Source organism: Trypanosoma brucei (assembly GCF_000002445.2).
Source record: "Trypanosoma brucei brucei TREU927 chromosome 11 chr11_scaffold01 genomic scaffold, whole genome shotgun sequence".
Lineage (NCBI taxonomy): Eukaryota > Euglenozoa > Kinetoplastea > Trypanosomatida > Trypanosomatidae > Trypanosoma > Trypanosoma brucei.
The window spans coordinates 2,785,993-2,807,111 of NT_165288.1; the positions used below are offsets into that span (position 1 = coordinate 2,785,993).

General features: G+C 49.6%; 5 protein-coding genes across 5 annotated transcripts, besides 2 other annotated features; all 5 read left to right on the plus strand.

Moving 5' to 3' along the window:
- The first annotated feature begins 132 nt into the window (after window positions 1-132).
- Window positions 133-161: a microsatellite.
- A 500-nt stretch (window positions 162-661) lies between these two features.
- Window positions 662-12,913, plus strand: Tb11.01.2430 (hypothetical protein, conserved; the record flags this gene model as incomplete). Its single annotated transcript, XM_824037.1, has 1 exon — window positions 662-12,913. One exon carries the CDS (start codon window positions 662-664, stop codon window positions 12,911-12,913), a length of 12,252 nt encoding a protein of 4,083 aa, XP_829130.1.
- Window positions 12,914-13,749: 836 nt separating this feature from the next.
- Tb11.01.2440 (glycosyl hydrolase, putative) lies at window positions 13,750-17,349 on the plus strand (the record flags this gene model as incomplete). Its single annotated transcript, XM_824038.1, has 1 exon — window positions 13,750-17,349. One exon carries the CDS (start codon window positions 13,750-13,752, stop codon window positions 17,347-17,349), a length of 3,600 nt encoding a protein of 1,199 aa, XP_829131.1.
- A 719-nt stretch (window positions 17,350-18,068) lies between these two features.
- Window positions 18,069-18,089: a sequence feature (AT_rich).
- A 28-nt stretch (window positions 18,090-18,117) lies between these two features.
- Tb11.01.2450 (hypothetical protein) lies at window positions 18,118-18,585 on the plus strand (the record flags this gene model as incomplete). Its single annotated transcript, XM_824039.1, has 1 exon — window positions 18,118-18,585. The coding sequence occupies one exon, from the start codon at window positions 18,118-18,120 to the stop codon at window positions 18,583-18,585; it is 468 nt and encodes a 155-aa protein (XP_829132.1).
- A 156-nt stretch (window positions 18,586-18,741) lies between these two features.
- Window positions 18,742-19,968, plus strand: Tb11.01.2460 (hypothetical protein, conserved; the record flags this gene model as incomplete). Its single annotated transcript, XM_824040.1, has 1 exon — window positions 18,742-19,968. The coding sequence occupies one exon, from the start codon at window positions 18,742-18,744 to the stop codon at window positions 19,966-19,968; it is 1,227 nt and encodes a 408-aa protein (XP_829133.1).
- A 252-nt stretch (window positions 19,969-20,220) lies between these two features.
- On the plus strand, window positions 20,221-21,009 carry Tb11.01.2470 (hypothetical protein, conserved; the record flags this gene model as incomplete). Its single annotated transcript, XM_824041.1, has 1 exon — window positions 20,221-21,009. The coding sequence occupies one exon, from the start codon at window positions 20,221-20,223 to the stop codon at window positions 21,007-21,009; it is 789 nt and encodes a 262-aa protein (XP_829134.1).
- Window positions 21,010-21,119: the final 110 nt, after the last annotated feature.

Genomic DNA, 21,119 nt, shown 5'->3' on the forward strand with positions numbered 1-21,119 from the left:
GTTATAGGCGACACAGGGTAGGAATAGTTTCAACCTTGTGGGAGAAGACGGTGGTAGAGAAGGGGGGAGAAAGCAAAGAAGGGAAAATCCTGTCGAGAGAAGACAAGAGGTTCACAGGAAAGTGCAACACCCATATATACATATATATATATATATATATAAGTGGGAAGGGTGCATCGGCACTCACATATATATTAATCAAAAGCTAACATCAACGACAACAACACCGTAAAGTAGTCAAGGAGTCAGCAAAAGTAGAAACCCGTTAAATTTAAGTTGGCGTGTTTCTCCATTCTTTTTTTCCACTTCCCTTTTTGTAACCGTAGGTGGTGCGTTAACAGGAGTTTGAACCCCTGCACAGCTGCACCGCCCTTTGGTTGTACATACGTATTCTCCCTGATCAGTGTTTAAACGTATATATATATATATATATCAAATAGCGAAAAAGCTGAGGTGGGGTGTTGTTGTTGTTTTACGTTTCCTTGAAGAAATTTGGGGAAGAAAAAGAAACAGGTGTGAGTTGGACTACAATAGCGCAAAAGGTACCACTGAACAGTGGTGGAAAGCAGCAAGAGCGCGTGTTGTTGGCGTTACTTCTTTGTTATTACGGTTGCTGTTGTGGCAGACGCACATTTTTTGACATTACAACTGCTGCACGTCGATGCCCTTCGCTCCCCAGGGACCTGTGATGGACCTGTACAACTCTGATGAAGGGGATCTCCTCGCAATCAGGAGTGAAATGTGGATGTGCGCAGACAGTGAAAAGATGTTCAAGGTGGGCGCTGGCCGGGGGTCAAAGAACATTGTGAGCATTGAAAACGGGCATTTCTTTGTTTACTCCACTTGCGGAAAGCAGTCGCGGTTGATTAAGGACGTCCCCTTTCATTCAGTAAAGCGCACTGCGTCATTTGTACATGATCCAAAGGTGTCTGGTGCGTCCACTGTGTCTGGGATGCAAACGGCGGCTTCGTCCTCGTCATCTTCAGCACGATCACGAGATAGGCGTGCGGATGTCCAGGTGCCTCCTTACTACTATCTCGTACTGGAGTTCGTACGGGATAAAACGGTAGCCGAGTCGACAAACCTAGCAAAGCGTGAGCACGTTGTGTTATGCACGGATAACGTGCAGGATTTTCAGTACTGGCAGCAATTCGTTGGGAGGTATAAGTGTCAGTTGAATCGCACTCAGCGACCTGATGAGAGTGTAGTGGGAGGGCGACGAAGTGGGAAAGGGTGTGTGAAAAGCGCATCACATAAGGAGTGTGATGATAGTGGAAGTGATGAGACGAACCTGGACATCAGCACACTCACAATGAAACTAGATGAGTTGCAGGAGTGGAAACGAATAGCAGTAGACCTCGCGGATGCGGTGGCGTCGTCGGGGGCGTTCCCTAACTGTAGACGAGAATCGTTATCGAATACGGAACCAAATGTGGAGTTTAGTCTGAAATACGTAGAAAAACTGCTTGGTGAGCTGCGGAAAGGGGTGGATTGCCGGTTGAATACACTGAACGAGACACAGCCTCCGCTGCCGCTGGTTAAAGATCTTAAACAGCAACTGGAATTGTGGAACAGTCTGTACGACAGAACCTTCTCTGACGACCGCACTTCCGAAGCGAGGGGGCTTTTCACAAAAGAGCGGCAACAAGTGCGTGTGCAACGAATGGAAAACATTATTGCGAGGGAACGTACAGAGGGGTGCACAAAATTGTCCCCAGTTGTAAGCCGGAGGGAGCTCGTAACATCACCTGAGGAGTGGTTGCAACTTCCCTGCTTGTCTACCTTAAGTGACGCTGATAGTGCACAAAACTTAGTTGGAGGACAACGCGAGGGGGGAGTCTTAGACGGTAGCGCAATTACACTGTTAAGCAGTAGCACAGTCCATGCGGATGCACCTCAGGAAGTGTGGCAACGAGAGCGGAACTTGAGTAGTGCAAATGAAGGTGATATGTTCGCCGAATTGCGGGCGGCGCACCGCAACCTAGGACTGAGATCAGCTCCTCAACACGAGTTCCACCAGCTGGAACGCGAGAAGAAAAATACAGAGCGGCTCGCCCGCGAAGGACTCCGTGCTTACACGGAGGCGACAATTGTACTTCTTCAGGCGTGTTATAGCGAGTACGTAACGGTGGTGGAATGTGTGCTATCTGCCATAAGCGGCGGCGTGGACACACGCGGCGAAAGAAGGCTTGTTACGGCGTATGCGCACCTGCAGACGGTTGCAGCACTGGATGAAGCCCGCCGTGCCGCCACGGCGAAGCAGACTCTTCTAGAGAATCTTGTGAACGAACTCAAGGACCTCCAAAAGACGCGGGACGAAGAGATTAACGCATTACGCAAAACCTTTTTTCGAGCCAAAGACGGATGGGAGAGTGATCTCGCAGTATTGCAAACAAAGTTAAGGACACTGCAGAACACAATGACACAGACAACAGTCGTCGTGCCTTCCGACACGGTGTCATTCCCGCCTCTAGAAAGGGCTCTTTGCGGTGGTGAAAGCAGCCAAGAACTGGGGAGGGACAGTGGTGAAGACAAAGTCTCAAACACTAAAATCGAGAGCGTAGACAAAGCAAGTTATGATGAATGTGATGAAGCGGATAGCGACGAATCCATTAGGCGGTGGGCAACGCGGCTCACGTGCAGCCACGGTGAACAACGTGGCCACATTATAGCGTTCCGTTTAGAACGGTTCTTTCACTGGACACTCGAGAACGTCGTACCACTATGCTCCGGCGCAGACACAAACTGTTTGTTAGAACTCGTCATGCGTGCGTTAAGTAATCACATAACACTACTTCAAGCTGCAGGTGAGGTCTTCGGTACACAGGATGTCAAAGTTAGCGTGGACGACAACGGCGTCCGCGAGAGTAGAGACTTATGCAGTTCAATCCGAGACTTACACACGCAACACAGCACCCTGAAGCATCTAGTAGGCAAATATATTGCCCTCACGGAAAATGAAGAAGACAGCCCCGTACTAAGATGCGACGAATTGGAAAAGCAATTACAGCTCCACCAGTTTAATACAGCCACATTAGATCATATAAACAGCCTATTAGGAACTGACAACATGACCATAAAAAGGCGAATACAGGATATGATTCAAAACGAAGAGCAGCTCCTCAGAATACAGGAAATCACAGGATCAAAAAGAGAAATATGCACAGTACAACACGTGCGACAAAAACACGAAGAACTTCGACAAATGAGCGAACTGATTAATCGATTAGATCAGTCACGAATGCACCAAGAAAAAGATCTAACAACACAAAATTACGAAGCCTTCACACAAATGAACACATCCGTCAAGAAAGCAGAGGAAATAATAGAAAATACAACGAAAAAATACAACGAGCTACAGCTACGAATAGACTTCGACAAAATAGAATTCAATGAACGCCTCCAAATAGTACACGAATACTACAACGAACATCCACAGCATTACCATAACAACAAGATAAACAAACAAATCGAAGAACTAAATGAAATAATAGAAAAACAACAAAATCTCATTGGACATCAAGATAAAAAAGAAAAAAAAACGGAAAGAAACTCATCTACACGTGCCCAGTGCCTACAAGGTATTGAGTCAGCTCTGGCTGTGCTTGGTACAACGGAGGCAGAAATGCCACTGGCATCAGCAATTCAGCGTGCTGCCGAGGAAGCTAAGGTTAGGGAAGACACACTGAAGCAAGAGCTAGACGAGGCTATGGGACGGGAAACTGCTCTGGAGGAACAACTGCGCAATCTGTCGCAAGCAACTATCGCACTACAAGGTACACTGTATGGTGGAGAAATGCCTACGGGGAATGATGGATCTGCCTTGGATGTTGGTCATGCTGCTATGAGTGCACTGGAGCGTATGCGTGAGGACGCTGCTAAGGCATCGGGGGTCATGACTGCCGCTATGCAGGAAGGAGAAATGAGTGTACCCCTGTTAGCAAAATGTCACCATATGGCAGAGACCACGAATGCATTACGCGACAGTGAAAAGCATTACCGTGCGCTTGTAGGGGAGGACGTCAAGAAGGATAGCGGTTCCACTGGAACAGATGACTCATCTACACGTGCCCAGTGCCTACAAGGTATTGAGTCAGCTCTGGCTGTGCTTGGTACAACGGAGGCAGAAATGCCACTGGCATCAGCAATTCAGCGTGCTGCCGAGGAAGCTAAGGTTAGGGAAGACACACTGAAGCAAGAGCTAGACGAGGCTATGGGACGGGAAACTGCTCTGGAGGAACAACTGCGCAATCTGTCGCAAGCAACTATCGCACTACAAGGTACACTGTATGGTGGAGAAATGCCTACGGGGAATGATGGATCTGCCTTGGATGTTGGTCATGCTGCTATGAGTGCACTGGAGCGTATGCGTGAGGACGCTGCTAAGGCATCGGGGGTCATGACTGCCGCTATGCAGGAAGGAGAAATGAGTGTACCCCTGTTAGCAAAATGCCACCATATGGCAGAGACCACGAATGCATTACGCGACAGTGAAAAGCATTACCGTGCGCTTGTAGGGGAGGACGTCAAGAAGGATAGCGGTTCCACTGGAACAGATGACTCATCTACACGTGCCCAGTGCCTACAAGGTATTGAGTCAGCTCTGGCTGTGCTTGGTACAACGGAGGCAGAAATGCCACTGGCATCAGCAATTCAGCGTGCTGCCGAGGAAGCTAAGGTTAGGGAAGACACACTGAAGCAAGAGCTAGACGAGGCTATGGGACGGGAAACTGCTCTGGAGGAACAACTGCGCAATCTGTCGCAAGCAACTATCGCACTACAAGGTACACTGTATGGTGGAGAAATGCCTACGGGGAATGATGGATCTGCCTTGGATGTTGGTCATGCTGCTATGAGTGCACTGGAGCGTATGCGTGAGGACGCTGCTAAGGCATCGGGGGTCATGACTGCCGCTATGCAGGAAGGAGAAATGAGTGTACCCCTGTTAGCAAAATGCCACCATATGGCAGAGACCACGAATGCATTACGCGACAGTGAAAAGCATTACCGTGCGCTTGTAGGGGAGGACGTCAAGAAGGATAGCGGTTCCACTGGAACAGATGACTCATCTACACGTGCCCAGTGCCTACAAGGTATTGAGTCAGCTCTGGCTGTGCTTGGTACAACGGAGGCAGAAATGCCACTGGCATCAGCAATTCAGCGTGCTGCCGAGGAAGCTAAGGTTAGGGAAGACACACTGAAGCAAGAGCTAGACGAGGCTATGGGACGGGAAACTGCTCTGGAGGAACAACTGCGCAATCTGTCGCAAGCAACTATCGCACTACAAGGTACACTGTATGGTGGAGAAATGCCTACGGGGAATGATGGATCTGCCTTGGATGTTGGTCATGCTGCTATGAGTGCACTGGAGCGTATGCGTGAGGACGCTGCTAAGGCATCGGGGGTCATGACTGCCGCTATGCAGGAAGGAGAAATGAGTGTACCCCTGTTAGCAAAATGCCACCATATGGCAGAGACCACGAATGCATTACGCGACAGTGAAAAGCATTACCGTGCGCTTGTAGGGGAGGACGTCAAGAAGGATAGCGGTTCCACTGGAACAGATGACTCATCTACACGTGCCCAGTGCCTACAAGGTATTGAGTCAGCTCTGGCTGTGCTTGGTACAACGGAGGCAGAAATGCCACTGGCATCAGCAATTCAGCGTGCTGCCGAGGAAGCTAAGGTTAGGGAAGACACACTGAGGCAAGAGCTAGACGAGGCTATGGGACGGGAAACTGCTCTGGAGGAACAACTGCGCAATCTGTCGCAAGCAACTATCGCACTACAAGGTACAGTATGTGAAGATGGTGCGGATGTGAGTTGTGATATTTCTACTTTTGATCTTTGTAGTGTGGCATTTCTTTCTTTGGGTGTTATTGAAAGTGCTTTTGAGTGTTCAATATCTCGTGAAGTCTCCCTGAAGAAACAGGTGGAAGAGGCTCATAAAAGAGAAGTTGCGCTCAGGTCTCGATTGAAGTCTTTGGCGAGTGCGGCAACAGCTGTTCAGAGTACATTGGACGGAAATGCTTCTCCAGAAAGAGTTAGTCCCAAGGAGTCTTCTATTTGTTCTGGTGATGAAGTGGATGGTGACGATGCTTTTGTTGATCCTTTTGTTGCCGTTCAACGTGCTGCAGAGGAGTCAAAGGCTTGTAGGAATGCACTGGAAGAAAAACTGAAGGAGGGTGCTGCACGGATTGACGCTGTTGAGGGACGGCTCTTGCAACTTTCACGTTCCATTATTTGTCTGCACTCTAAGTTGTTTGATGCAGAAATAGGTGGCAATGGTGAGGAACGCGCCGTGGAGTTAAGTGAGTTGGCTCTTGTTGCTGCTGATGCCATTGAAAACGCTTTTGAGTGTTCAATATCTCGTGAAGTTTCCCTGAAGAAAAAGGTGGAAGAGGCTCATAAAAGAGAAGTTGCCCTTAAAACGCGTTTGAAATGCTTGGTTGGTGCGGCAACAGCTGTTCAGTGTACGTTGGAAGGTGGGAATTATTCCTGCACCGCAGATGACCCTTTAAGTTTGTCGGGTTGTGATATGTCTGCCTCTACCAACCTGGACGATTCTGTACTGGGATCTGTCGCGGCAATTCAGCGTGCTGCCGAGGAAGCTAAGGTTAGGGAAGACACACTGAAGCAAGAGCTAGACGAGGCTATGGGACGGGAAACTGCTCTGGAGGAACAACTGCGCAATCTGTCGCAAGCAACTATCGCACTACAAGGTACACTGTATGGTGGAGAAATGCCTACGGGGAATGATGGATCTGCCTTGGATGTTGGTCATGCTGCTATGAGTGCACTGGAGCGTATGCGTGAGGACGCTGCTAAGGCATCGGGGGTCATGACTGCCGCTATGCAGGAAGGAGAAATGAGTGTACCCCTGTTAGCAAAATGCCACCATATGGCAGAGACCACGAATGCATTGAATGAGAACGACCGCGAGCTGCGGATGATGTCCAGAAACTTATCCTTTCAACTCTCTGTAGCTATGTTGTTTTTGGAAGAGGCTGAAGAACGACTAACCCATGTTGTTCGGTATGGATGGGTCCCGGCGAAAGTTGTTTCTGCCGCACTCTGTGGTTGGTTAGTGTTGTGTTGTGCGGGAGATTTATTTCACTGCAGCTCTGGCGACACTATTTCTACCTTGGTTGATGTGCGGAAGGAGTTGGATGATCTTCGGAAGCTGTGTGGTTCTCAGAATGCCTTCGATCACGGGGAAGTTGCGAATGTGTCGCGGTCGGAATGCTTGCTCGCGATTAAGCGATCCGTCGCTTCTCTTTGCGCTGATGGCGCCGCAGATCCGTCGTTACCTCTCCCAACTCAGTTGCAGAAGTGCGTGCAGTCAACCGTGGACGAAATGTATCGCCTTCGTGATGACGCGGATAGTGCGTTGAGTGAAAACGTCAGACTAAAACGGGATTTGCAGATGGTTGTCGGGGGCTGTGAAACCTCCCTCGAGTATTTGGGAAGTGCGTGTGGATCCTCTTTGTGTCCCGCACTCAGTCCGCGATCAGGTGTAGCAGCGGTGTCTAACCTCGTCGTAATGACGGCACGAATTGCAAGTGAGAAATTGTCGAGTCTGCGATCCGTGTGTGAGGAATGTAACTCTGTTATTGAGCGTGCCCGTAGGAGAGAAGAGCGGTCTCACTCGCGGGAGTCTTCGCCAGCGTCACATCGTGTAGAGGATGGCGCAGAGGCTTTACTTGTGGAGCGTTGCAAAGAGCTGGTGTCGGAGCTGCTCGTGTTGCGTACCGATCGACGGACTAGCACGGCTGCAATAGACCAGAGGCTTATGGAGAGTGAGTTGATGGTGACATCCGTACGAAATGCCATAGAGAACCTACGAACTTCCCTTGATATCGATGTACCTATCGGCACACCTGCCCTGGATTTAGTAAGGACTTCTGGTAGTTGTGGAGAAGCAGTTGAAGGTGCTATCAGTGAGAAAAGGCAAGTTTCCGCCACCGGACCGAGTTTAGCGGAACTGGACACCTCTATCCGTACCCAGCTCGAACTCTGCGTGCTTGCAGTGATCAGACAATTACGTGAAAAGGACCGGGTAATTTCCGCTGCGGCAACTTTGTTGGGAGATGCGCTGCGTTCATGCTCCAGTGCCATTAGAGACGAAGTTACTACTGATTCGCTTTTAGCGGTTGCAAGCGGTACTGCTCACAGTCTGCACTCCCTATTCTCAGAGTTACAGAGTGTTCGTGCGTCGCTTAAACAATCGCAGCACCACACGGAAGAGCTGCGTACGCGGTTGGAGGGGGGAGAAACAACGCAGCTGGCAACTCTGGAGGCGCAGACGGAGTCAGTTGCCACAGCGGAACGGCTACTTAATGAGGCACTACAACGACAAGTTGCGGCATCAGCGCAAACAGCAAGACTACAGCGGACGCTCATGGACTTCGCAGGAAGCATAGCAGCTTCAACGCTTTATGCTGACGATGCAGGTGACCGCGTTGATAAAACGGGAGATGTGGGGGCGTCGGTTTCCGTAGTGGAAGAGAGATGGCTAGACGGTATTGTAAGGCACGTTGCTCAGCGCATGCAGGAGTCTGAAAGTCTTAAGGGAAAGCTGAAGTTGGTTACATCAGAATTGGAGAGTGTACGAATAAGGATGACCGCTACTGAGGTGGCTGCACGGGAAGCAGAATTGAATGCGCAGAGTGTGGAAGTCGGTAATCTCACGCGGATAGCTGAAGCAACGGCTCGTGTCGAGTTACTTCGCAACGCACTCAGTGAAAGAAGCGTGGAGTTGCAGAAGATGCACCAGCGTGTAGAGCGTCATGAGAAACAGGTGGAAACTCTGAAGGCGGAGATTTCAAACGATGCGCGTTCTTTTGACAACGAGCGCTGCAGCCTCCTGCGAGCGCAATCCACGTTGCTAGCAGAAAATACACTGAAACAGCAACAACTGGATGAACTTCGCCAAAAGCTATGGGAAGGTGAGAAAAGTCTCCACGAGTTCCTTCATAATTCTCGAGTGGTGTCGTTGGTCGATGCCACAAATAAAATACGGAGCCTCTCGGCCAACGCCGTGTGCGGGGTTTTAATGCTTGACGAAATGGAGCGACGCTCCGAGATACTTCAGAGCTATATACTGAGTTTCCCGACGCAGGAAAGTACCCTTCTGAGTGTTTGTGCTTGCATTGCTAGCACCCTTTCTGAGCGTGAGGTGCAACGACTGCCTGACAGCGTGCACCGACTTAACCAGCGGGTGCAGAAGTACAAACATTTGCTAGGAAACCCCACCAAAGTGCCAGGACCTACGCGAGCAGTGGCCGTTTTAGCCTTGCAAAAGTTGGCTGAAACAGTGGAGCTAGCGGAATCCGTGAGCAGCACATCCTTTGTTTCTAATTTGATCGCAGCCGTTGCCGATTTTCGGACTAGGTATCTAATAGCGAACGAGCGGATAGCTAAACTGGAAAAGGAAGTGAATAGCGGCGGAACATTAATGGAGATGTGTGACAGACGGGTATGGGAAATGGTTAAGTTGCTCCGACAGGCCAACAGTGTCGGAGGGTTACACAGTGGGTCGCAGGAAGGGCCGCGGGGAGAGTGCCAAACCGACGTTGTAGACTTTTCAGTTGCTCAACTTGACGCCCTTCAGAGCTTGGCTTTAGAGTGTGGAATTGCTGCTAAATATATCCATCGTCATACCGAAGCAAACAGGAAGGCATTGGAAACTCTGCGTCATGTATATGACGGCGAATCGATATTCGAAGCTTGTAGTCACGCCAATGAAATGATGATGAAGTACCGTGAGTCTGAGGAAGACTTGCGGGCTCAACTACTGGACGTACGTTCGCAGTTGGAAGCATGTCGACACAGCATTGAGGAAAGCTTTAGTGTGTTCGCCGAGACGAGTACGTTGAATGATGCTAAAAAGGTTGAGTTTCTCCAACAACAGTGTGCTGCCGCTGCGGCGGAATTAAGGCGTCTCAAAGATGAAGCGCGCGTAGCACAGGGCCTTCTTGCAAGCGCTGGGCACGATACCCATGACGGTGATATCTGCAGGAACCTCGCAGAGTTGTTGAAAGAAGAAGAAAAGCAGCGAGAGTGTGTGAACCTACTCCAGTCGGAGAAGAAATGCGCGCGAAAGCAGTTGCAAGAATTAGGGAACAAACTGAGAGCAACGGAAGAAATGAGGAACGCTGAACTAGAAGAGGTGCAAAACCGCAATGACACATTGCGCACACGCTTGGAGGAACAGTCGAGGCAAAACAATGAATGGTGTCAATTTGTTTCGACATGTGCCGGTGTTGTTGGATGCCCTGTGGAGAACATGCAGTTTGAAAAGAGCAAAAATAAGATACTTCAAACTTTAAGGAATGTAGCCTCTTCGCAATCCGTATGCGCTGAGGCGGGAATACTCTGCACAACCGCGCAGGAGGAACAACTGCAGTGCCATCGCGAGGGGGCGAACGCGGCCGTTGCGCGTCTGGACATGCCAGGTAGCGAAAGATACCGCTGCCAACTGCTAGAGTTTGTGGGAAGTGTCGAAGAAGTCCTTTCCGAGTTGTGTCCCGAGAAGTCTGAAAGCTTTCTAACAACCAAAGATGCTCCTTTGGAGCTCCGCGTGTGCCAGGCGGCTGGACAACTGTGTTCGGCAAAAGATACTGTGCAGGCGAACATACAAAAACTGGAGGCTGAAATTGCTTCTGCCAAGAAGAAAAACAAAGCTCAAAAAAGAGAGATGGAAGATGCGAGGAAGGCCCTTCACAAGGAACTTGAGGTTGGCGGCCCGGCGGTTGCATCTTGTGCTCTTTCAACACTTACTGAAGGCATTCGAAAAAAACTCCGTGAGACGCTTGACGAAAATCGAAAACTGGGAACGGCCTTGGAGGAGCTACGCATCGATAATGCGCAACTGGAGAGGACTCTAAGGTGTGTGGAACAACAACTCTCTGAGACGCATACGCAACTACAGTGCATCACAGAGTCAAATGGTGAATGCAGAGGTCAAAATGCCACCCTGCAGGAGAGAGTTGACCCGCTTACTGAACCTACTGAAGAGGCTTCCAGGAAGTTCAGGAGCCCAACTCAGTCACCCGACATTGATGCTGATGCCGCCGGCCTTGCGCAAGTTCACGAAGTTTGCTTCGGTAGGGGGCCGAGCATACAACACCGCAGTGAGGAACCACGGGAGTTTGAGGATAATCTAAGGGGTAACTGCCGCAGTGATGCCGCTGCTGTGATGGACGTAGGTGTAGCGCCGAAAGAACAGCGTTCACTCCTGGAGAGGCTGCAGCAGGTGACCAAGGAACGCGACGTCTTGACATTGGAATCGGAAAAACTCGTTGAACGTGTGCAGAGTGTGCTTTATGAGCACTTGAACGTCCAGCAGGAATTACTTTCCTATTGTAGTAACGCAAATGAAAATGAGTTGGGGGAAAGCGACACAACCGTGGGGGATATTGTCCAGCTTTGCGTTGAGCGTCTGGAGCACTACCTCTCTGAAACAAAGACGCTGAGGGAAGACGCTACCTCCGCAAAACTAGAAAGCGCACGGATGGCAGAAGAGGTGGCTGCACTACGGGGTCGCATCAAACACCTCCAGGACGACAACCACGTAGCGGAACGGGACTCACTCAGGCAAAATGCAGAATTCGAGAGTCTGTCACGTCAGCTGCAGGCGTTCTTTAACGATGCATTGCACATGGCAGTCAATGACCTGCGACTCCGCTTGCCACCTGTCACAGACACAAGCGCCATCGGGGCACTCTACGGTCTCCAGTCTCTTTTCGACTGCATGCTAAGTAAATGTCGTGATTCTATTGCTTTCGATGAAGAAAAGCTAAATTGCAGACTGAACGAACTGAAAGGAAAGCATGCGAAGGATTTAAAGAGTTTGCATCGCGTTTTTTGCGCCCACGTGACGACGTACACGGACGACCCAAATGACGAGGACTCTGCTCGTAGCGAAGGTGACGGCAGCAGTCCCGTCAATTTGCCCACCACCGACAGGCTCAGCGGAGGGCTCACACCAGAACATATTGTTGCTGCGGGAGACGCACTGCATCACGTGCACAGCAACGTTTGTCACATTGTATGGGCATGTATACGACATGCGGAGAGGGCGCCCCCTCCTTCATTACATACAATGGGCCTACCCGCGCTAACAGCACTTTTAGGGGAGGTTGTCGTTGCCTCACTAGAGCGGGCGGAGCTGCTGCAAGGGGCGATGGTGGCTGGGTCGAGGGCACTTGGAATTCTTCCAGTGGACCCTTCTTTAAACCAGCAGCACATGGAGGAATGGTTAGAATGTTTTACCTCAGAAATTCAGCGCGTTCAGCGAAGCGGTGAAGGTTGTGAGCTCTTGCTTAATCATTTAGAGATTCTCCTACAAGACCACGGGATCAGCGTCGGAGAGTTAGTCAGCAACAGCCGCAGCCAAAGCACACTCAGTAATGTTGGTCGACTTTCACAAGACAACCAACTTGGCTCACCCCGTGGTCCCAGCAGCAGCGTGGCGGTGCAGGATGTCATGGAGTTTCGCTCTCGTGCACTGCTCGGTGCGTTGCGCGACCTTATTGCACAATTTGAGCACCGCTACAGCACACTGACGTCCGAGTGGCAGGCACTAACAGATCAAAACAACCGGCTCAAGACTTCACAGCAGGCAAATGAGGAGGAGTTTGCACGCGTCCAGGAGCAAATGCAAGAGCTGCGGCATGCTGTAAGAAAGAAGGTTGAAGACGACCGCAAAGTGGAGCAGAGCTTACGTGATCTAGACAACCATCTCGACATGCAAGCAAGGGAGCTTGCCATGAAGTATCGTGCAGACCAAGAGGCGATTTCCAGGCAGTTTGCAGAGTTGCGTGGGTCGATTCGCAGGGTGGTAATACCAACACAAGAGCAGTTGGGGACGCCGTCTCCGAAATACGATTTCGTGTACCCTAGGGAATAATTGTGTACACATATATGTGTGTTTCCAAGCTTGTTAGCTCGCTGAGTTTGGTTTTTTTAAAAAAAAAAGAGCTCGGCGTTTGACGATTGTGCAATTAGGTGGGAAATCTAGCAGAAGAAAGGAGGAAAGAACGGTGCAGAGTGGTCACGACGTGAGGAAAATTGAAGATCTTGTGACAGACACGGGTGTGGCCGCTTTTCTATGAAAAGGAAAAACATACACAATGTCGTCTTGTGGCCGATGGTATTGTTTACTATCTGACTTTTATTATATTTGGCCTTTTTCTAAATAATTTCTTTATCCTCTTACTTCGTTCCCCTCCTCATTTTCCAGACGTGAATTCCTCCAAACGGTCCTATAACATCACTTTATCCTTTATGCTTCTCTTTTGTTTTTTTGGTTCAGTTTCTTGTAGCCTCACTGGGTGAAAGCGGGTTGTGGTTAACGAGAAAAAGCAAGCAGATAAGGGTTACCTGCAAAAACTGTTGGATCCTCTTGGGGGATCGAAGTGAGTACGTCGCCCTTTAGCGCAAGCGGGGCAAACTGGGAGGGTGAAGGAAAAAAACACGGGTGCGCACAAACGGAGTTGTCTTGTTGTAGTTCAGTCGTGCTTCCGCAGATACGGTTGTAATTCCTAGGGGTTGCAAACCGAGAGAAAACGGGGACTACGCCGGCCAAGGCGTGGATATTAAAGAGCGGCAAACCATTGATCACATATCCATACCGGTTAGCTATCCCCTTCCTATACATACATACACGCAAACACACTCCGCTTGCATATATAGACATCATACGCTAAGGTGTAACTGGTCTTGATTCTACCGGTGCAAGTCACTATGTCGTCCCGCGATTTGAGGGGTCGGGCGTGTTCAAATTCAACTGCGGCTAGTGCTTCGCGACTGCTCTGTCTGCCATGGGAACTCGTTGAAGTTGAGCTTCCGAAAGAAATGGATGTTCCGGTAAGTGAATCACTATTTTCTGTTGGAAACGGACGTGTAACCGTCCGGGGATATACGGAGGAGTCACTCGTTGCGCCCCCGTATTCGAGGGGTACAAACTCTCACGATATAGCCATCCGTAGTCCTGTAGTTTCCTTGTACGGTGGTATTGGCAATGATGTCATCAAGGTGGGGAACAGGAGTTTGAGCAACAGTCATCTCCTTGGAAACCCATCTTCACCCGTTAGGTGTGACTCGTTACCCACCGAGGGGCACCCGACCGCCTCCAAAGAATGGAAGCCCCCTGAACGAACCCTGCGTGGGACTTACGTCAACGGGATCTGCGAGGAGCTTCTGTTAACCCATCATCAGCAGCAAAGGGCATTCACTGTTGGAACTTGTGCTCGTGAGTCATTTCTTGTATGTGCGCCGGATGCCTTTTGCATCGACGTTTTTGTCGGAGGTGAGCACGTGAATTCAGAAACAGGGATCATACTTTCGCACAGACGCACGTTAGATTATCACACGGGTGAGCTTCGTCGGCACCTGGTGTGGCAATCCAGGAGTAATGGGCACGAGGTGACCATTGAGTCTTCAAGAATTGTTTCCCTAACACGGAGGAGCATCGCAGCAGTTAAATATTCTGTTAGTGCCAAGAACGTCTCCAATACGAATATCCGCATCGTATCTCGTACCATTGTTCCTTCGGGTGTGCGACAACACCTTAAGATTGAAAATGTTATGACTAGGCGCACTCTGCATGACGCTTCGACAGCGGTGCTTGTGCGCACACGAAATAGTTGCAAGCGGTTAGTGGTGGCTGAGTTTGAGGCTTGTCGTAGCACGCACTACGAGCTCATTAACACACAGAGTGTGCCGACGTTTTCAACTGTTACAAGTGCAGTAGGAGCACATGGTGCTAACACTCCACCGTGCGCCGTAGCAGCAGATGCGTCTTTAGCTGCAGGCCGGACACCATTGGCTTCGCCTAAGCCGATGGCACAACCACAGCCGCAACCAACACCATCCTTGACCTTCCTCGCACCGAAATGTTCTGAGATACGAAACGGCGCAGAAACCATCTACACCAGCGTAATACGTGAGTCTACACGGTTTGAGCTTACCAAATACATTGCCTTCCTAGTTGACGAGGATGCAGCACCGGAGGATATTTGTGACCTGGGAATGCACCGTGCTCGAGAAGCGGCTGCTGTCACCTACGAGGCCATCTGTCGCGAACAGTTGGACGTTTTGTCAAATTTCTGGGAGAGAGGGAATGTACATATCAAAGCCAGTGGTCCGTCGCTTGAAAGTGCGGTGAGATTTAACATGCTGCACCTTCTTATGTCGTCGGGAGGGTTACAAATGCAAAGTCACCCGTCGCGTGGTTTTATGAGTCAGCTGCAGGGAGGCATGCACCAGTGGGATGTAGACGCGTTTATCGTTCCTTTTTTCTCACATGTGCGCCCCGAAGTCGCACGCGGGTTGTTGCAGTTTCGTATTGACACGCTGCCGCAAGCGAGAAGCCTTGCGGCGGACGTTGATCTTCCACGAGGTGCACTATACCCACAGAGGACTGTGAACGGTTTGGAAAGCAATCCTCCGCCGTTCTGCGCGGCCTTCCTGTTTACAAATGCGGTTGTTGCGTACGGTATGAAGCAGTATATTACTGCCACAAATGATTTCTCCATTCTACCGCAAGGTGGTGCTGATGTTCTCTTTTCTACTGCGCTCATTTGGCTTATATGGGGTACGTGGGATAAAGCAGAGTTCCACGTTAGATCTGTGGGGGGACCCGATGATTACAGCTGTCTCGGTGATAATAATTACTTTACAAATCTCATGGCAAAGTTTCACATGCAGTGGGCGGTGCAAATAGCCGCATCGATGCAAAGAGACTATCCTAACGAATGGGAAGGCGTGAAGGAGAGATGCCAACTAACTGATGATGACCTTGCAATGATGGACAAGGCCGCTGCAAAGGTGGTACTAGTTTTCGATGCCAAAAATCGTGTGCACCCTGTTGATCAGTTATTCATGAGGAAGAAAAAGTGGAAATTTGATGAACTGAAGAAGAAGAAAAGTCTTCTATTTCGTACGTTTGACCCTTCTGTTGTTTACCGACATCAGGTATGTCGCATTCCCGACGTGGTTCTTGCCTCGCTTTTATTGCCGGAAAAGTGCACAAAAGACGAGGTGCGTGCCAACTACAATTTCTATGAGCCTATCACCACAAGCGATTGCTCGCTTACCTCGATGATATTTAGTATCATTGCAATACAACTTGATATGTTGGACAAGGGAATGCACTATTTCCACCAGGCTCTCTTCAACGATATTGAAAATGCGCTCGGTAATACAGCCCGCGGCATCCACTGCAGCTCCGCGGCGGGATCTTGGTGGTGTTTGACCGTTGGATTCGGTGGAATGAGGGTAGTTGATGACACACTGCACTTTAACCCTGTTCTCCCTGACGCGTGGGAGGAGTACCAGTTTTTTGTGCGCCATCACGGTTGCCTTATCAAGGTGCTTATTACTCGCAGGATGGTCACATATACGGCTGTGGAGGGGTGCTTCGACAGGTGCGGTTTGCCGATTTATCATACGGAGATCAACACCATCCACCTGAAGGAAGGCATGTCTGAATCCGTGAGGCTTTACCGCGATGTTCGCGTATTTGACTTCGACTGTGTGGTGTTTAATCTTGACAGTTTGATCGAGGACCTGGAGGACCATCACTACCGCGCATGGAAGCAAACCCTCGAGAAATACCTTCACGAAATGGGGCAAACTTCATTTGTGCTTACAGAGGACATATATCTTGCATACCTCAAGAATGGAAATTCGTTCACATCATCTCAACGCCTTCTTGCGAAGAACGGCATTACAAACATCCCTCCTGGTTGCCCAGATGATACCGTTGAGACGGACACAGTATATGGGTTGCTGCAGCGCAAGCGGCATAACTTCCGCGTTCAGATTCGGGAGGAGGGGCTCAAAGTAAAAAAAGGGGCGCTGCACCTCATGGCGGAGCTCCGACAGAACGGCATTTCCATTGGTTGTGTGACAGACAGTAAAAGTGGTCAGTGGATGCTGCGAAGGGTGCCACAAGTTATGTGCCTAATCGACCGCTGCATTGATGGAAGTGATGGGGAAGTTCTTTCCCTCTGCTGGCGCCCGGAGGTGGACTACTTCTGCTCTCTGTGCAAACAACTCAATACCAGCTTCGAACGGACTATCGTTATTATGCGTGGGATTGGGGGGTTCTCGAAAAGCGCACTGGAACAGTTCAAATTAGTTGTGGACGTGCAGCGCGATGCGGAGTATGTGCCGGGTGGAGTGCATCCTGTGAATGTGCCGTGCATGAGCGTGTTAACACTCGGCAAGTTGGATGAGTATGCCTCGAAAAGGAAATTAGTTGCCGTAGCGGGGGATGCCGATAGGCCCGCCACCGCACCAAATAATATGGAGGGCGCTCCACCGGACCAGTTGGAATGAGTGACCACAACCCTTCCAGCTACTTAAGCACGCGTAGGATGGGGGAAAACGAAAGCGGTTGCGCGTTTATTTTTTATATTTATTTGTTTGTGGAAACATATGTGCGGAACGGATAGGGATCTTTGATCATTTATGTTGCTAACATTGTGTAATAATAAGCAACCTAATATGTATACATGTGCATTTACTTGTTTGCATCCATCTAGTTGACGAGGGGAATGAGTCGTGATGCAAGATTGGCGAAAAGATGAAAGGATGTGAAGGGGGAAAATGGAAAAATGGGCGCCGAGTAGAGCCGCCTAGCGGGCGCGGCAACACCAAAAGGATATCGTGGCGTGCACTTCGCTGGCTGAATGTACCGTTGAGACAGAAAGTGATGGTTCAGCTGATTCATTTCCTCCCTTATTATTTTTGTTTCATCAGTTAAGTAATGCGGTGGGGGCTGTGAGGAGGCTCCAGTTGTGAAAACCCGCTCGTTGCAGATGTGTTTATTGTTAGTACGTGTTGTGCCACCACAGCAAAGATTGTTATTATTTTGTTCTTTATTTGTTCAATCGCACGTTGAAGTGCGGAGGGGAGAGATAATAAGATGGATTGAAGGAAATTTGTGATATTTGTTTCCAAAGGGCAAATAAGCAGGTGCGCTTGCATTTGTGTTAATTAAAAAAGAGAAGAGTGAAACTCAGGTGGAAAGGAAAATGCAGGTCAAATATCGGTTGTAAATTTTTTAATTTTATTTTGTTTGCCTTTACGATTTTTTCTTTCTTTATGGCGACGGCGCTGTTCTTGGATGCAGCAGCCGCTGCAATGCCTTTCTTCTACAATTACTGTACATTTAAGCTATTTTTCAAAATCAGTCGTTTAGGAAGTGCGGCGAACCTTTCTGTGGTCAACTTCAGGCCATATGTGCAAAAAAGGGGGAAGGGAAGGGGGAAAAAAAAGACGAGGCATTTGCATGCGTATGGAAAGGAGTATGGAAGGGAAAGACAAAATATGAGAAGTAATAACAAAAAAGAAGCATACGGAGTCGGATTACTTGCTTCTTTTTTATGCCCGTTCTTCACGCATTTCCCGCGCTTGTTCACCTGCGCCAGCACGAACCATCACTTTGAATCTCATCGTGGGCTCTTCATGGAGTTTGCCATTTCTGCATCAATGCGTTATCTTAACTTTACCTTATGCGGGTATCATGGTAGAAAGGTAGCTGGATCAAAGCGTAGGGGGTACTATAATTAACTATAACAGTAGTAGTGTTTACTTTACAGCTTATTTCCCTTATCCTTTAAAGAAAAAAAAGCGCAAAAAGGGAAGATTATAAGTGTAGGAGGAAGGAGAGAAGGAGTTTGATTTAACAATCGCATTTGCACTCGCAATAATTCTGCACGTTCCCCTATGAAGAGGCAAAGAACTGCATCCAGGGGCCTATTGGCATCCGCGCGGAAAACCCTCTACCGCCAGCGGTGGTTGGTTGCTGCCGCGGCGGCTTTTCTGCTTGTCGGCTACTTGCTGCACGAAACCCAGGAGAATAGCCCTTTTGGTCCTCTAATTGATGCCGTTGCCGACGATGCGGCATTCCTTTCGGAAGCGCTAGATGCGGCAAAGGTGGACCAGAAGGAAGAAAACCTCGCGCACTTCAGCAGGGGTATGATACAAATTGGAAGTACATTGGAAAAGGTCGTTGGGGTTGCGGCGAGAAACAAGGCCGAACCAGCAGTTATCATGGAACCCTATATAAACCGTGCCGTTGCCATTTACCGGAGTGCGGTGGATTTTGCATTACAGATGCTGGATCCTCTGCTCAAACGGGAGGAACAAAAACAGAGGGAAAATCAGCCGATGTGGGGCGTTAAGGGCGCCGTTTCGTACGCGACCACAGTTGTCCTTCCTGAGTATTATTTTGCCATTGATGACACTACCTCACACAGCGCGACGCTGGTAAGGGGAATGCAGCTTCTTCTGCAGATATCAAATACGTTGCCGATCGCTGAAACTCCATCTCCACCCACCAACACTACTCCCAAGACTTTGGTTGATTGTAGACGCCACGGGACTGACTTGGAGTGGTTGCAATTTTGTGTGAGCAGTTTCAAGAATCGCACAACGTTAGCGATTCGTCGCGCCGCCGTACTAGAGGAACTCATCGCGCTGCACCCCGAGTACGCACCGCTGCGCCTCCACTACGCAGCTGCCATAGCATTAGATCGCGATGTCATCCAAGCACACACCGTGGTTACCTTTATAACAGGTGAGATGGAGAAGTCAAGTAAACGTGCTTATCCAGATCCTCTCCACGCCGCTATGCTCCGCCTCTTAAAGGCGTTTGTACTGCCCTTCGACTCCTCCCCCACTCCACCAAGCCCTTCCGATTTGGACTCCGCAGCGCGCGAGGCATTAAAGGGTGTCGATGAAATTGGAAACTGCAGTAATCTCATTCGTCCTTTTGGTGCCGAGAGTAATAGCAGTTGGAATCGCCGTTTCCGTGGCGTCAAACGTCCAGATGTTATGGATAAGTGGCAGGCAAAACAACTTTTGAAAGCTATGAGGATGCTCAAGCAACGTCTGCAAGCAGGCAGCGAGGGCTCAGATATTCTTCCCGCTGGATTCGCTGAATGCAGCTGATGCACGGCATTCTCTTCATTGTTAATACGGTGTCTCTGAACTGCTCCCCATATTGGCGGATGCTCCGCTGTGCTTGGAAAAAGAACTAAGTCGTGGCTCAAAAAAAAAAAAAAGCCAATCCTTGTTACCAACACTGGTTGTTCATGTTGCACAATTTCATGTTTATTTTTTTTTCTTTTGCAAAACTGTTTAGTTTTGGAAGTTAACAGCACAAACGCAACGTTGGCACCGTTTCCTTTTATCCCTTGTGTAATGTATGCGACTCGTGCTAAGGTGCTGTTGTTCCGGTTAGCGACTTTCGTGCTTGTGTCTGTTGTGCGTGGCCAAGAGGAAGTCACTGAACACAAATACAACATCGTGTTCTCTCGCGACCCAGTCCCCAGTGGACTAAGTGAGGAACAGTACTATCCAATGCGGCTTAGCAACGGTTCGGCCTACTTGTGCGTGCTGCCTGACATTACTGTCGAAGAGAAGAAGACACTTCAGGCCGAGGACAGTGAACTAGATGTTCCGCTCTCCTTAGAACATGTGGCTGTGGTTAACAGAGCGCTGAAGAACATGTGCTACACGATGGAGGAATCGTGGTGGACGTACCGATTATGTTGGGGGTCAGGTGTGGAGCAGTTTCACCGTTCTGCGGTTGCCGGGGATAGCAAATCGAATGCTCCGAAGCAAATGAAAGAGGACCCGCACTTCGTGTTGGGAGTGGCCCCACCTGCGGACGTGTTGGACTTGCGCTACGGCGTGAACACAAAAGGCTTGCGATATATTTACACCATATACAGCGATGGTTTAACGTGTGATCTCACACAACTCCCCCGGACAACGGAGGTGCAGTTGTACTGCGCACGCGAGGGCGAAGGTAACAGTCCAACTATGCGTGTGCGAGAGGCAGAAGTGTGTCGCTACATCGTTAGTTTAACAGCCAAAGAGGTGTGTCTACTAGGGTTGAAGGAAATTCAACAGCGGTATGGTGTGATTACGTGTCATGAAACAAAACCCACGAACACAGTAGATTGGAACAATAAACAACAGGGTTAGGTAGGCTCTGAGGAGGCGTCGGGTGCTCGTGTACGGAACGGCGTGGTGGGGTTGGCGGAGAACTGCTTCTAGCCAACAAGCTATCCGGTGTCTGTTGCTATTGGGTGCCC